A 14,249-nucleotide genomic window follows, 5' to 3' on the forward strand; every position below is an offset into this window, starting at 1 on the left:
TTAACATTAATTTTAATCGATGCTAATAAAACTACTTTGAAAAATCCCCTTTAGATATGAAATTCTAAAATTAAAATGACCATCAATATATAATGGAATAACACACTTAATCGAGATGCTACTTACCTGAAAAATATAACTAGGAGCAGGAACTATGTCTCAATTATATGTTTATACATACCCCAATGCCTAGATAGTGCCCTAAACATTGCACTCAACACTTGAAGTATATGTGCTTCTTGACATATACTTCCGGCACAGGTTTGCTGAAAATAGCATAAGAATGTCTTGCAAACTTGGTTCTTTAATAAAGCATTTGAACATGCAGACCAAATATATGCAAGAATAATACAAATATGTAGAAAGTAGGAAGTTTTCTTTAGAAAATCTGACCTGAGTGAAAGGACAGAATTACAACTTTTAAGAAATCAAGTAAGTAAGGTGAAATCTGGGCAACATACTTATATTGATGCCTTCTCTTTTGTACATTTCCCAGTTTTCCTGGGAAAAAAACTGAGGTAAAATCTAATAATTACTTGTTACAAATGAAAGAAAAATAAAAGCTACTCCCCCTTGTTCATTAAATAAGAACAAGATGTACCTTTGAGCTGTATATACTAAAAGCTAGGCTATTCAATTATAATTCCAGCGCTTACTATGATAATTAAGTAATACTTTTAAATACTATAATAACCTAGTAAAAACTGATATTAAAAGCCAGAGGTAAGACTGGGATTACAGAGGACTCTTACTTGTATATTAAATCTCACTTTAGCAAAAGTCACAGAATTCATGAATTGTTTTGATCTGTAGGAACTGTGCATTTTCAGACCAGGAAACCAGTATCTATCTGATTGCAGCCTCCCTGTAGTGAAAAGTTAAGTAAAGTGTTTGGAATCCCCAGGGATGAGAACAAAGAGGATTGATGCACCCCACTTCTTACCTGTCATCACCAAAACCACCACCACTACTACTCATCCTTTGTCCTTCCCTACCCTCCAACAAAGTTCAAGTTTCACCTTTTTTGATTAGAGTCAGAGTTTGGGTAGTTAGAGTATTTCCACCCAAGAGGCCTTGATGTTTACAGGTCCCTTCTAGTTATAACACTCATGACTCTGGGTAAAGGAAAGTCCGATGATCATGAATCAAAGTATAAAATCTTATTAGCAATTCTTAGCACAGGGTGTGTCATGAAGATGAACTCAAGTTCTTTTCAAACAGTGTCTAACTAGAAACCACCAGAACAGATTTTTTTTTTTGGGGGGGGGTGCAAACTGGGTTATAAGTAGATTCTTCTAGTAGAACATTAACTGAGCTCCATCATACTGAACCATTCTTTTACCAGTTTTATACTACAGATATTTGTAATAAGAGACTCTCAACACAGATGAGTAACATTAGTGACACATTCTCTTTTGTGCTGACCTAAACTACACCTGTTTCTGTGTTAAGACTAAAAAACACTTAAACATATATTTAAAAGTATAAACAGCAAGCTTTGGTGTGTTGTGGCAATACTGGCCCACTGGTAGCAGAAATCAACCAGTGGTACAATGGGATAAACCAATGTTGTTTCCAGATATAAAACTAACTAAATCATAAATCTATAATCTTATATTAGAACTGGGTATAAAAGAATTTAAGTTCCAATTTTACTATTGTTTTAATGACTCATTTATCACAAGCTTAAGTAAAAACAGATGTAGACTATTGTATAAAGGGCAAACAGATCTTTGCATTAAAAATTTTTCTATTATATTTAATTTCTTATTATTGAGACAATATGAGGTAAAATTTAATGTATATTTAAAAATAAACTAATATATATATACATATATATATATATATATATATATATATATATATATATATATATAGTCAAAGACTTCTAAAGATACATAAACCTTTAAAGACTGAGCACTCAGTTATGTGACTGCTGCCATCATGTGGAAATACTATAAAACTACAGGCATGGATGCATGTGCTCATTTTCCTATAAACTACTATCCCCTTAGTTATAACATATTCAATAAAAACAAGAATGCCAAAAGTTTTCTATAAATAATTATCAGATTCCTATCTTTGGCCTCACTCAGACTATTTTTTTCTAAATGTTAAATGACAAAAATATACAGACATAATTTACAATGCTATTTCATTATTTTAGTAATGTGAATTAAAGAACACCTTTTTGCAAATCTAGTAACTAAGAAAACAAATGCCTAAAGTTTTCCTGACTTTAGATAAACACATGGAAAAATAAGGAAGTCCCTAACTGCCCGTATCAATTTTGACTATATTTAATAATTTCAATTTCTAAATTACTTTTCTTGGTGTTTCTTCCAAAATGAGGTCTGATAATAGTTCTGGGAAATACAACAACAGAGACAGCACAATATTTTTTAAAATCAAATGGAACTCAGATTGAATTACTACCCTGTGTAACTCTGAGCAAATCACTGAATCACCTCTTCAGTCCAAGTTTGCTTGGGTGTAAAACTGGGATGCCACCACCTTTCTTACAAGGTTGCTGAGGATAAAAATAAATCATGCCTAGCATAGTGTCAGGCACATAAGCTCTCAAATACTAGCTTCTACCCTTTTCATTTCAAAAATGATAGTCAAGGTGGACTATAATATAAACGTGAGGGCAGGGAGACAATCTTATTCACTTTAGCATGAACTTCTAGTCCAATAAATTGTTGAACTAATGCATTTCATCATATCTGCTTGAAAAGATTCTTTTACTCATTACAATCACTACCTTCATGTTTTATTTAACGAGTTGGGAAGAAACATACTCCTAGATTATCAGGGAACTATATACTTTAATATGCCTTTAAAACTATAGACTTATGGGCAAGCCTAGGTCCCCTATGCTACTCAGTATGGTCTGCAGATCTGAAGCAATGACAACACTTGCTATAAATGCAGAATCTCAGGCCACACTCCAGACCTATTAAAACAGAATCTACATAAGACCTCCAGATAATTCACATGCACATTAGAGGTTGAGAACACTAATTTAAAAAGGATCCCAGGTGGCTTGTCCAAAGATTTCTTTCTATACTTACTGCTCTATGAGACTGTGTTTTGGCTCAAATAACTGGTCTTACTAATATAACATTAGTATGAATTAGTCAAAATTCTTCTAAGAGCTATTTGAAAGTATATTACGAGGTGAGTGAGGGCAAGGAGAGAATGGTAGAAATTGGGGCATAGAAGGCAGGCCTCAGAGGATGAGGTTACCTGAGGTAGTAGTGTTAGGAAGGAGCATAAATAGTGATATGAAAGGGCACTTAATTGACTTATTCACTTGACAAATAAAACTAAACACCTAATATGCTAGGCAGAATTCAAAATGAATAAAATCATCACTGCCTGGAGTTCAGTCTATTGAGCGTTATATCCTATTTCACTACACCAATTTGGTAATTATAAAAGTGTATATACAATGTGTTATAGAAGCTTAGAAAAAGTACCTATCTGGAGAAGACGGCAAAACTCCTTAGGTAATGTCAGAACTGACTATTAAAGAAGAAATTCACTAGAAGAGGAAGGGGGTGGGGGGCAATTCTCACCCAGAAAAACTTATATAAAGTCACAGAGTCATGAAAGAGCAAAATGTGTATGAGAGGAAGATTTGGTATAGCTGGAGCACAGAATACATGTAAGGAAAGAGACAAGGTTAAGCTGGCAATGGAGCCAGATCACATAAAGCTTTGTTTGCCAGGCTAAGAAGCCAGAATATTTTTCTTAATATCAATGGGGGAGGGGGCAGAGAATCAATGAAAGACCTAAAACTATATGTGAGAGAAGAATCCGATTTGCATTTTGGAAAGATGACCCCAAAAGAGAGATAAAGGAAGGGTGTAGCAGCAAGATCAATTTAAAGACTACTGCAATGGTCCAAGTGAAAATTAAGAAGGACTTGTATGAGCCAAGGCATTCTCAGGGAAAATATGGTGGGGACTGATATAAGAGGTACTTAAAAAATAGAATTGACAATACTTAACAATAACCAATTATCTCAATACCCCCAACCCTTCACTTTATTATCAGTCTGTAAGTTCTATTTTTCACCATGCCTTCAGATGATGATTATTCCTCTCATTCATCCTATTCATCCATAAATGCCAAGGAAATCTTTCTGAAACACAATTCTGATCATGCCACTCCCTCATTCAAAATCCTTCAATGGCAACTCTAGCCTAAAGAAAATTCCAAATTCCTTAACGCAAGTCCCATTTGGCCAGGGATTCAAAGGCACTTAAATCTGTCCCCACTATTGCACCACCCTGCTCTGGAAATCACTCCTGCCTGCCTCTTTTCTCCTGTTCCAATTGTTTTTATCCATTCTTGATGTGCTGTCTCAGCTCTCCATCCTCAAACTTAGGGCTGCCTATACTTTTGATTTTGCAATCCTGCAGTACACATTTAAATGAAACCTACTGATTCATCCATAATTGAAGCTGGATCAAAGAAATCAGGCTTCAGTTCTGTTCTCTCTCGTCTGTTCTTTGATGGTGGCTAAAGGGGAAAAAAGGAAGAAAGTTGACAATTGTCTTATCTATAATCCGGAAAATATTGAAATTAATTAGCATTAAATGTTCACATGGAACATATAGTTGCAATTGTACCTTACAATAATTTAAATACTATATAAACAAACTAAAAAATGTTTAAATAAAAACAAAAGGAACTCATTCATGGAAAATTATCCTAAAAAAAGAAAACTGGAAAACTTATTTTTTGTTTTACTTTAAAAATTCCCCTCGAATCATTTTCCTTTAAAGGGACCAGATTACACTACTCTAAAGAGAGACCATTTAATTATTTCTTCCTGTTGCCCAGTCGGTGTGGCTCAGTGGTTGAACCAAGGAGGCCATGGTTCCATTCCAGGTCAGGGCACATGCCCAGGTTGTAGGTTCGATCCCCAGTAGGGGGTGTGCAGGAGGCAGCCAATTGATTATGTTTGTGAGTGATGGGTAAAATTAACACTATATATTAATGAAAATATGTGTATTTCATTACACATCGTCGTCCCATGAACCCAGGAGGCCATGGTTCCATTCAAGGTCAGGGCACATGCCCAGGTTGTAGGTTCGATCCCCAGTAGGGAGTGTGCAGGAGGCAGCCAATTGATGATGTTTCTCTCTCACTGATATTTCTATCGCTCTATCCATCCTTCTCCCCTTTCCTCTCTTTCTAAAATCACTAAAAACTTTTTTTTATCTTCCTGTTAAGGAGATTTCATCGTGGTATACCGGGAAGTAGAATCAGAAGACCTGGCTTATAAGTCTCAGCTTTACTGCTTACTAGTTTTGTCTCCTTGGATAGGATAATTGTCTAAGCTTCAGTATCTTCAATCCTTTCAATCTCCTTCACAAAATTGAAAGAGACATATGGCAAAATGATGTAGAAGCATTTTGTATACGACAAAGGCCTAATCATAAATATGATGTAATTAATAAAGAGTATACTCTTATATATATTTTAACTTCGAAGTTTAAGTAATTTCATTATCTAATATGAAAATTCATCTCAGTACCTGGGTAGTAGCAAGTAAATAATGTAGTTGTGTGTGTGGTTTTTTTAATCCTCGTCCAAGGACATTTTTCCATTGATTTTTAAAGAGAGTGGAAGAGAGAGGGAGAGACAGAGAAATATCGATGAGAGAAACACATCGATTGGTTGCTTCCTGCATGAGCCCCAACCAGGGTCCGGGCCCAGGAGGCGCCTGCAACCCAGGTACGTGCCCTGCACCAGAATAGAACCTGGGCCCCTGGGTCCCCAGGCCAATGCTCTATCCACTGAACCAAACCAGCTAGGGCTATAGTTGTACTTTATATATATATTTTTAATTTCAGATAGGAAGGGAGAGAGAGAATCATTGATCGGCTGCCTCCTGCATGCCCCACACTGGGGATCGAGCCCACAACTCGGGCATGTGCCCCCACCAGGAATCAAACCGTGATCTCCTGGTTCATAGGTCGATGCTCAACCACTCAATCACACCAGCCGGGCAATAATGTAATTTTAATGATAGTAAATAAATGGAAAATTATAAGGTGATGTGATATTTAACATAATAAATGAAATATATTCTTTAAATCAATCTATTCCTAAATTAACCTGAAAATTAATCATCTTAAGCTAGGATCTAATACCCTGACCAATCTCACCCTCCCCTCAATCCCTTCTCATATACCTAAAGACTTAACTATTTTATTTAATAACTAGAGGCCTGATGCACGAAATTAGTGCAAAAGTAGGCCTTCCTTCCCCTGGCTGCCGGTACAGGTTTCCCTCTGGCACTGGGGACCCGGGCTTCCCTCGCAGCCCCAGCTTCGTCCAGAAGGATGTCTGGTCTAATTAGCATATTACGCTTTTATTATTATAGATTTTGCAAAACTTACTTCTCATGGCAAGTATTTCTCTTCTCTAATAAATATCCAACTTAATTTCCAAAGGGTCTAAACTTTGGAAAATCTTACAGAAATCACTGTTTCTTACCAAGTCTATATCCATGGTGTCAAAATCCATTCCCTCGTTAAGATCTTCAATCCTCCCTTCTGAGGACATCATAACATCTTCAACAATTGGCTCTTCATCATCTTCCATTAGGCTTGCACCACGCCGACTAAAGAAATATAAAACAAGGTCAATATCTGAACCAATGTTGTGACTATTAATATGTTGGCATCAACTATGTGGCTCTCTATATTCAATTCAAGCATAATGGAAAATGATGGAATTAGAGGTCAGGGAAAATGATTAGGCATTGATCATGTTATCAATGATGTCAAAACCCCAATGTTCGCTTGTCTAAAAATGCTAAGGAGTTATGTTTATTCTACATTACTTCAATACATTTAGCTTAATAGTTCTGATATCCCATATAAAAAGTTCAATGACAATATCCCACATGGGAACAGACAAGATACCTCAAATCCTTTTTGACAGTAGGCAGGGTACAAATTAATAAACAAATATAAAACAGAGACCAGAGAAATAACATTTTCAGAATACACATATTTTCATTAATATATAGTGTTAATTTTACCCATCACTCACTCATTCACTCAGTACCTAATATACCAGACTCTCACTCATTCATACAATGCCTATTACATGCCAGGCTTCTACTTTGTCCTATGGATGCAAATTAAAAAAAAAAAAAAAGATGAATTAAGACATGGTTCCTGCCCTCAAGGAGCTCACAATCTACTATGGGAAACAGATAATTATGACAAAATGTGATACATATATTACAAAAGAAATATGAATCAATTGCTATAATGATATACTGGAAGAAATTAATTCTGCTTCAGGAAGAAATGAGCAACCTTTATGATGAAAATTAGATTCTGTGTCCTAGGAAACTCTAAGACATAGAGAAAAGTAAAGTAAAAATGAAGACCAAGAATTATGTATGTTATTACATCATAAGGAATAAATTCAAATGTTAATAAATTAGCCCAAATCAGCATGAGTCTAAATAATAGTGAAATTGAGGGTAATTTCTTGTTCCCCAGTTTGGCCAATGTTTCCTTCTTTTCTCACTAATTGAAAGATCATAACCCTCCTGCCCCCCAATCTATTATTTAGCGAACACTTGCTTACAATTGACACAATACTATGTTGAGTCTTAAGTGGAAGCAACTAAACGGAAAATGTGTGCTTTGTGGACCATGTTATAGAAAACCAGAAATCCATTCTGTATTTCATTTGGAGTGTAAGTAAGATTATAGAATATAAACTATTTAAAAATACAGAGAGAGTTTGGAAGTATTTTCAGTTATAGGGTAGACTATCATTACAGAAAAATTGTTGCAAAACAAAAATATTTTACAGCATCAGGTGATTGACCAATGGTACAACAACCAAAAGATTCTTCCAGTGATAATTATTTAACTGGGATAATCTCTTGTAGTCACTAGGGAAGTTTATCTCTAAGGGGAGTTAAAACAAACTACAAACAAAAGAATAATGATAAATGGTGCTGAGTAATGAGATGCTGTGGAAGATCTTGGGGATTGGTGGAAAGTTTTCAGGGGAGAAATGTGGACCAAATGATTGCCGGTAGAATTCCAGAATGTTTGAACTGGTGACTGGTTGGAAGCTAAGAAATTAGCTGTTGAATCCAACATGAAATAAGAACATATATTAAGGAGAAGGTGTCCACAGAAAAAGGAATGGGAAAAATAACCAAGTGACTGACTGTATATATCAGCGGTTCTCAACCTGTGGGTCGCGACCCCTTTGGGGGTCGAACAACCCTTTCACAGGGGTCGCCTAAGACCATCGGAAAACACATATATAATTACATATTGTTTTTGTGATTAATCACTATGCTTTGATTATGTTCAATTTGTAACAATGAAATTGGGGGTCACCACAACATGAGGAACTGTATTAAAGGGTCGCGGCATTAGGAAGGTTGAGAACCACTGGTATATATGTTAACCATATTAGACAAGTTGAGATCAGAATATACACATGTGCTTTGAGTATACTTTTTTATAGGTTCTTAAGATTGCCACAGATAACTGCAGTGAGTTTAAATAAGATACTACTCATGTGGTAAATGATAATTTAAGAAAAACAGGTGAAATTCTCATCATTTAAAAACCAACAAAACAAACTAAAATTTAAAAAGGTAATAATTAGCATCTCTCAGTATTAAAACATATACTACATTACGTTACAAATACAAAGCTTTCAAACTCAAAACCATAAATAAAATAATCAGTCATCATATTTTTCCCTTTGGGCCAATCATTTAAAGACTGACATTTCTTTTGAAGCCAAAGCTAATAAAGATTTATAAAAACTCTCATACAGATTCCAGTAAAAACAAAGTATATAAAAGTTAAACTACGCAATTTTTTTGCATTGGACATTTACTCATTCAATGAACATTTACTTAGCACTTTTTATGTGCGAAGCACTGACAAGCATAAAGTGGTCCCTGCCCTTGAGGAGCTCACAGTCTACAGAAAGGGAAAATTCATAAACAAATAACTATAATACAATGTGGTGAATACTACAAGAAATATAAATATCATGCTCTAAGAGCATGGATTACCGCATCTTCTTGTAAGGTGATACCTGAGCTTGTTCTTTTATGATGATTTTACCAGTTTCCAGGGAATGGGATATGATACTAAAATATAGGCAGGGGCCATATTTTGAAAGATCTTGCATGCCATGAGCTAAGGACTTTGAACTTATCCTGCAGGCAGTGGGGAGCCATGGAAAGGTTTAAGTAAAAGAGTTATATGATCAGATTTTTATTTTAGAATAGTAATTCTGGATGGTGGTGTGAATGATGGAGTGGTGGTGGAAGGAGTGAGAGGGGGATTTGGTGAGAGGATAAATAGGAGATTTTAAGGGAAGAAAACGAATTAGAAAGCTAATATAATAGTTCAGGTGAGAGATGAGGGCCTGAACTAAGGTGGGGGATCAATTAAGATGTAACAAAACTAGAATTTTAGCTATAATTCTGTGTACCAAAGTAAACAAGGATTCAGATTTAAACTTTTCCAACAGACCAAACTAAGAGTGGTCCTTTAGCTAACTAGTTAATATTTAACTTTAAAAGTTTCTTTTTCTGTTGGAAAGACCAATTTTCAGTTCCTTGATTATTTCAGCTTACTCTAGAGAGTTTGCTGAAATTTTTAGGTAAGGCACACATTAAAATATGTTCAAATGAATTAGTGTACTTCCTAGACTCAGACAATAAGGCACTCTCACTTACATGGCATGCTGAAGATTAGTTCGTAGTTTAACATAGCTCATTGCTGCTCTCTCCTGTTGTTGCCTTGCTTCCTCTTGCTGTCTTTGAGCTAACATCCATGTTACCTGCGTGCTTCAAGGAGAATTTTATTCCTCTTTTAACTTAACTTTTTTTTCTATGTAATTAATAAAGTTATAGTACAGAAAATAATCAAATGTACTTACTTATAATCAAGAGGAGTTTGATGATGTTCGGTCTGCATTGGATAGACACTCATGAAGCTATCCTCAGGTCGTAATCTTTTGGGCTCTCTCATAATTGTTGAGGTGAGTTGTGGTGTCTGCATCATAACTGGGGTGTGCAGTGTTTGCTCTCTGCTTAACCACATACTGTCACTACTACTGCTTTCTTCAGCTGAAAAACAAAATCAACAGCAATGAAGTTCAGTCACTAATTTTGACTAATTAGATGTCTAACACAACCTGTTCAGGTCAACAAACACCTGTTTATCATAGGCTAAGTGCTTGGAATAGAGGGATACAAAGTTACTTAAGGTGAAGCCTCTCCCGCCCATCCTTACAGTCTAGTTGTGAAGAAAGAAAAAGAAAGACAGCAGTGTGGGAAGTGATAAAAGAGAGGGAAGCACAGGTGGAATGGGAACAATGAGAGGGATAAGAACCAACTACCTGCGAGTCATTTCTAACTGGGTGAACTAGGCAGGGGGAAGAACATAAGCAAAAGCACTGAGGCATGAAACAAATGAATTTGATTGTCCCATGGAAATGGTTTTAATCTTTTGTCTAATAATATAAAGGCATAAACTTGTAATTTGTACAAGTTAGATCATACTATTTTACTGATATTTAGCAGTTTTTGACCTACAAAAAAGGCAATTTCATATGACTTAAATTAAGAGTTTGGGACTCCTGGGGTAAGCAGCAAAAGGTAATTCTGAGTGAATAAAGAGGCAGGAATCAATTTATGGAAAGTTTTATAAGCTGTGCTAAGGTGACAGGAACCACTGCTGGAGGTTTTAAGGAATTGATGTGGTGAGTTACATATTTTAGTCAAGTATGTGATGGCAGTATAGAAGGTAGACTTAAGACTTAAGCCAGTTAGGATAATTGTGTAGTCCAGGTGAGTTAAAGGTGGGAATGGGAATGGAGATAATAAGAGAATGGTTCCCACTCTATAGTATGTTAACTGCTGAGCAGCCCGAAGAACAACTTCAAGGGGAGCACAAATCCATATGCATGAAGCACTAGACCAGTGGTTCTCAACCTTCCTAATGCCGCGACCCTTTAATACAGTTCCTCATGTTGTGGTGACCCCCAATTTCATTGTTACAAATTGAACATAATCAAAGCATAGTGATTAATCACAAAAACAACATGTAATTATATGTGTTTTCCGATGATCTTAGGCGACCCCTGTGAAAGGGTTGTTCGACCCCCAAAGGGGTCGCGACCCACAGGTTGAGAACTGCTGCACTAGACTAAAAAGACCAGGTTTCACACCTGCAGAATCTACTTGTTTTCAAATGTCTGTAGATGCTGTCATCTGTCTATACTAATAAAAGGGTAATATGCAAATTGGTCAGGATGCCCTCACAGTAACAACAGAACAGCAGGCTGCATGGGGCGACCAGGCCAGCAGGGTGGTTAGTGAGGGACAACCAAACGACTGAACAGCAGGCTGAACAGGATGACCAGGCCTGCGGCGGGCGGGCGGGCGGGCGGGGGGCGGCGGTGGCGCAGTTGGGGGTGACCAGGCTGACAGGGGAGGGGGGCAGGTGGGGGCGACCAGGCCGGCAGGGGAGGCAGTTAGGGGCAATCAGGCCAGCAGGCAAAGGCGGTTAGGGGTGATGAGGCTGGCAGAGGGGGCAGTTAGGGGTGATCGGGCAGGCAGAAAGGTGAGCAGTTAGCAGCCAGTAGTACCGGATTGTGAGAAGGATGTCCGACTGCCGGTTTAGGCCCAGTCCCCCGAGGGGTCCTGGATTGGAGAGGGTGCAGACTGGGCTGAGGGGACCCCCTCCACCCATCCCCCTAGACAAATTTCATGCACCGAGCCTCTAGTGATTAATAAAAGACAAATTCACATGTAAATGTTATTGAATTCATAGTCATTCTTTGAAAAATCACTGATTTGGGAGGGGAAATTAATAGCACTTGACTGAAAACATTTTATTAGAACATTACATATATTATAAAGAGCTAATATGCTAATTAGACCAAACAGCCGAACAACCTTCCAGACGACCTTCTGGACAAAGCCAGGGCTGTGAGGGCCAGGTGAGGCTGTGAGGGGCTGTGAGGGCCGAGCCCCTTGCACGAATTTTGTGCATCAGGCCTCTAGTGTGCATATATACAGATAAGTTTTTAAGGGAAGAGTGCAAAGAAAAATGTGCTAGTAGCTACTACCATAGTAATAAATGGATTAGAAAGAAATTTCACAATTTGCAATATAATCACATCAACCTTTTTTAAGTTCTACTGTGTTTAGGCTCCAACTTTTGTCTTTTAAATTGCACTGACCTGGCCAACCTATCAGTATTTTTTTTGAGAGAGAGAGGAAGGGAGAGGGAGAGAGAGAGAGAAACATCAATAATGAGAGAGAATCACTGATCAGCTGCCTCCTCCACGGCCCCTACTGGGGATCAAGCCTGAAACCTGGGCATGTGCCCTGACTGAGAATTGAACCAGGGACCTCCTGGTTCATGGGTTGAAGTCAACCCACTGAGCCACAGAGGCCAGGCTTTTTCTCCTTTTTTAATCCTCATGCAAAGATATGTTTATTGATTTTGGAGAGAGAGAAAGGGGAACAGGTGGAGAAAGAGAAATATCAATATGAGAAAGAAACATCAATTGGCTGCCTCCCATAAATGCCCCGACAGGGGATCAAACCTCAACGTAGGTATGTGCTGACTGGAAATCGAACCCGCAACCCTCTTTGGTGTATGGGACAACACTCCAACCAACTGAGCAACCTGGCCAGGGCCAACCTTTCAGTATTTATTCTTCCTTTTTCAAATTTACTAATGCCTAAATTTCTATGGCTCTCTCTAAAAACCTAAACAAAGAAAGCACTGACTCTTTCTACAAAAACCGAAGTATCCAGTTTGATAATATATCTTTAAGATGTTATATAAATGCCAATTCATACATACTCCATAAAGTCTAAGGAAAAGGAGATTTGATGACCCAGCACAAATTTGTAACTATTAACTATTTGTTCAAATAAGAAAAACTTTTAAAGAGTTAGTGATATGCAGGAAACATCATCTTTTAATTCATAACTTTTCTATTTAAAATAAGGAAAATTTATTTTAACTTCCTATAAAGTATCAGCCCTAACTATTTTAAGCAGTCAGGACTACTGTAAAAGAAATTTCCCTATTGAATGAGATATTGGGACTAAATAACCAACCAAGTATAATCTAACTTGTACAAATTACAAGTTTATGCCTTTATATTATTAGACAAAAGATTAAAACCATTTCCATGGGACAATCAAGTTTTAGGCACTATAAACCTGGCAATGCTTAAAAATTATTTGGCAATTTAAAAATATGGCTCCAAAATCTTTGACACTCCTCACATCAAGAGGTGGGGGATTCTATCCCACCCCTTGTATCTGAGCTCTGTGACTAATCAATAAAATATGGTGGAATTATGTTATGCCAGTTTCTGGTCTTAAGAAACTGGCAGCCCTAACCGGTTTGGCTCAGTGGATAGAGCAGCCGTGGGCAAACTACGGCCCGCGGGCCGGATCCGGCCCGTTTGAAATGAATAAAACTAAAAAAAAAAAAGACCGTACCCTTTTATGTAATGATGTTTACTTTGAATTTATATTAGTTCACACAAACACTCCATCCATGCTTTTGTTCCGGCCCTCCAGTCCAGTTTAAGAACCCATTGTGGCCCTCAAGTCAAAAAGTTTGCCCACCCCTGGGATAGAGCGTTGGCCTGTGGACTGAAGGGTCCCAGGTTCGATTCCGGTCAAGGGCATGTACCTTGGTTTCGGGCACACCCCCAGTAGGGGGTGTGCAGGAGGCAGCTGATCGATGTTTCTCTCTCATCGATGTTTCCAACTCTCTATCCCTCTCCCTTCCTCTCTGTAAAAAATCAGTAAAATATATTTTTAAAAAAAAGAAAGAAAGAAACTGGCAGCTTCCACCTCCTTTCTCTTCAGGCATTTACTCTTGGAGTCCAGTAACGTGGTGTGAGGAAGCCATAAAGCTACATGAAGAGGTCACATGTAGGTGTTCTGGAAGACAATCTAGCTGAAGTCCCAGCTGACAGTCAGCATCAGATCCTATATAATAAAGTGTAATATGCAAATCGACAGAACAGCAGAATGTCCAGTCACTATGACTCACACTGACCAACAGGGGGCAGACGCTCAATGCAGGAGCTGCCGCCTGGTGGTCACTGTGCTCCCATAGGGGGAGCACCGCTCAGCCAGAAGCCGGGCTCACAGGTGGCGAGCGCAGCAGTGGTGGCGGGAG

General features: G+C 37.8%; 1 protein-coding gene across 10 annotated transcripts in view; it reads right to left on the reverse strand.

The window, feature by feature from the left end:
• STAG2 (stromal antigen 2) overlaps positions 1-14,249 on the reverse strand; it is a 144,961-nt gene that overhangs the window by 2,009 nt on the left and 128,703 nt on the right. For 8 of the 10 annotated variants that reach the window (XM_023758153.1, XM_023758117.1, XM_023758155.1 and 5 more), the window contains 4 exons: positions 9,967-10,156; positions 9,764-9,874; positions 6,517-6,643; positions 4,453-4,530 (listed from right to left, as the gene is read on the reverse strand). In XM_023758153.1, the coding sequence (XP_023613921.1) occupies positions 4,453-4,530; positions 6,517-6,643; positions 9,764-9,874; positions 9,967-10,156 (506 nt within the window). The remainder of the gene's footprint in view (positions 1-4,452; positions 4,531-6,516; positions 6,644-9,763; positions 9,875-9,966; positions 10,157-14,249) is intronic. The other 2 variants (XM_023758122.1, XM_006082137.3) reach the window with 1 other exon arrangement.

This window comes from Myotis lucifugus, unplaced genomic scaffold (assembly GCF_000147115.1).
Source record: "Myotis lucifugus unplaced genomic scaffold, Myoluc2.0 scaffold_2, whole genome shotgun sequence".
NCBI lineage: Eukaryota > Metazoa > Chordata > Mammalia > Chiroptera > Vespertilionidae > Myotis > Myotis lucifugus.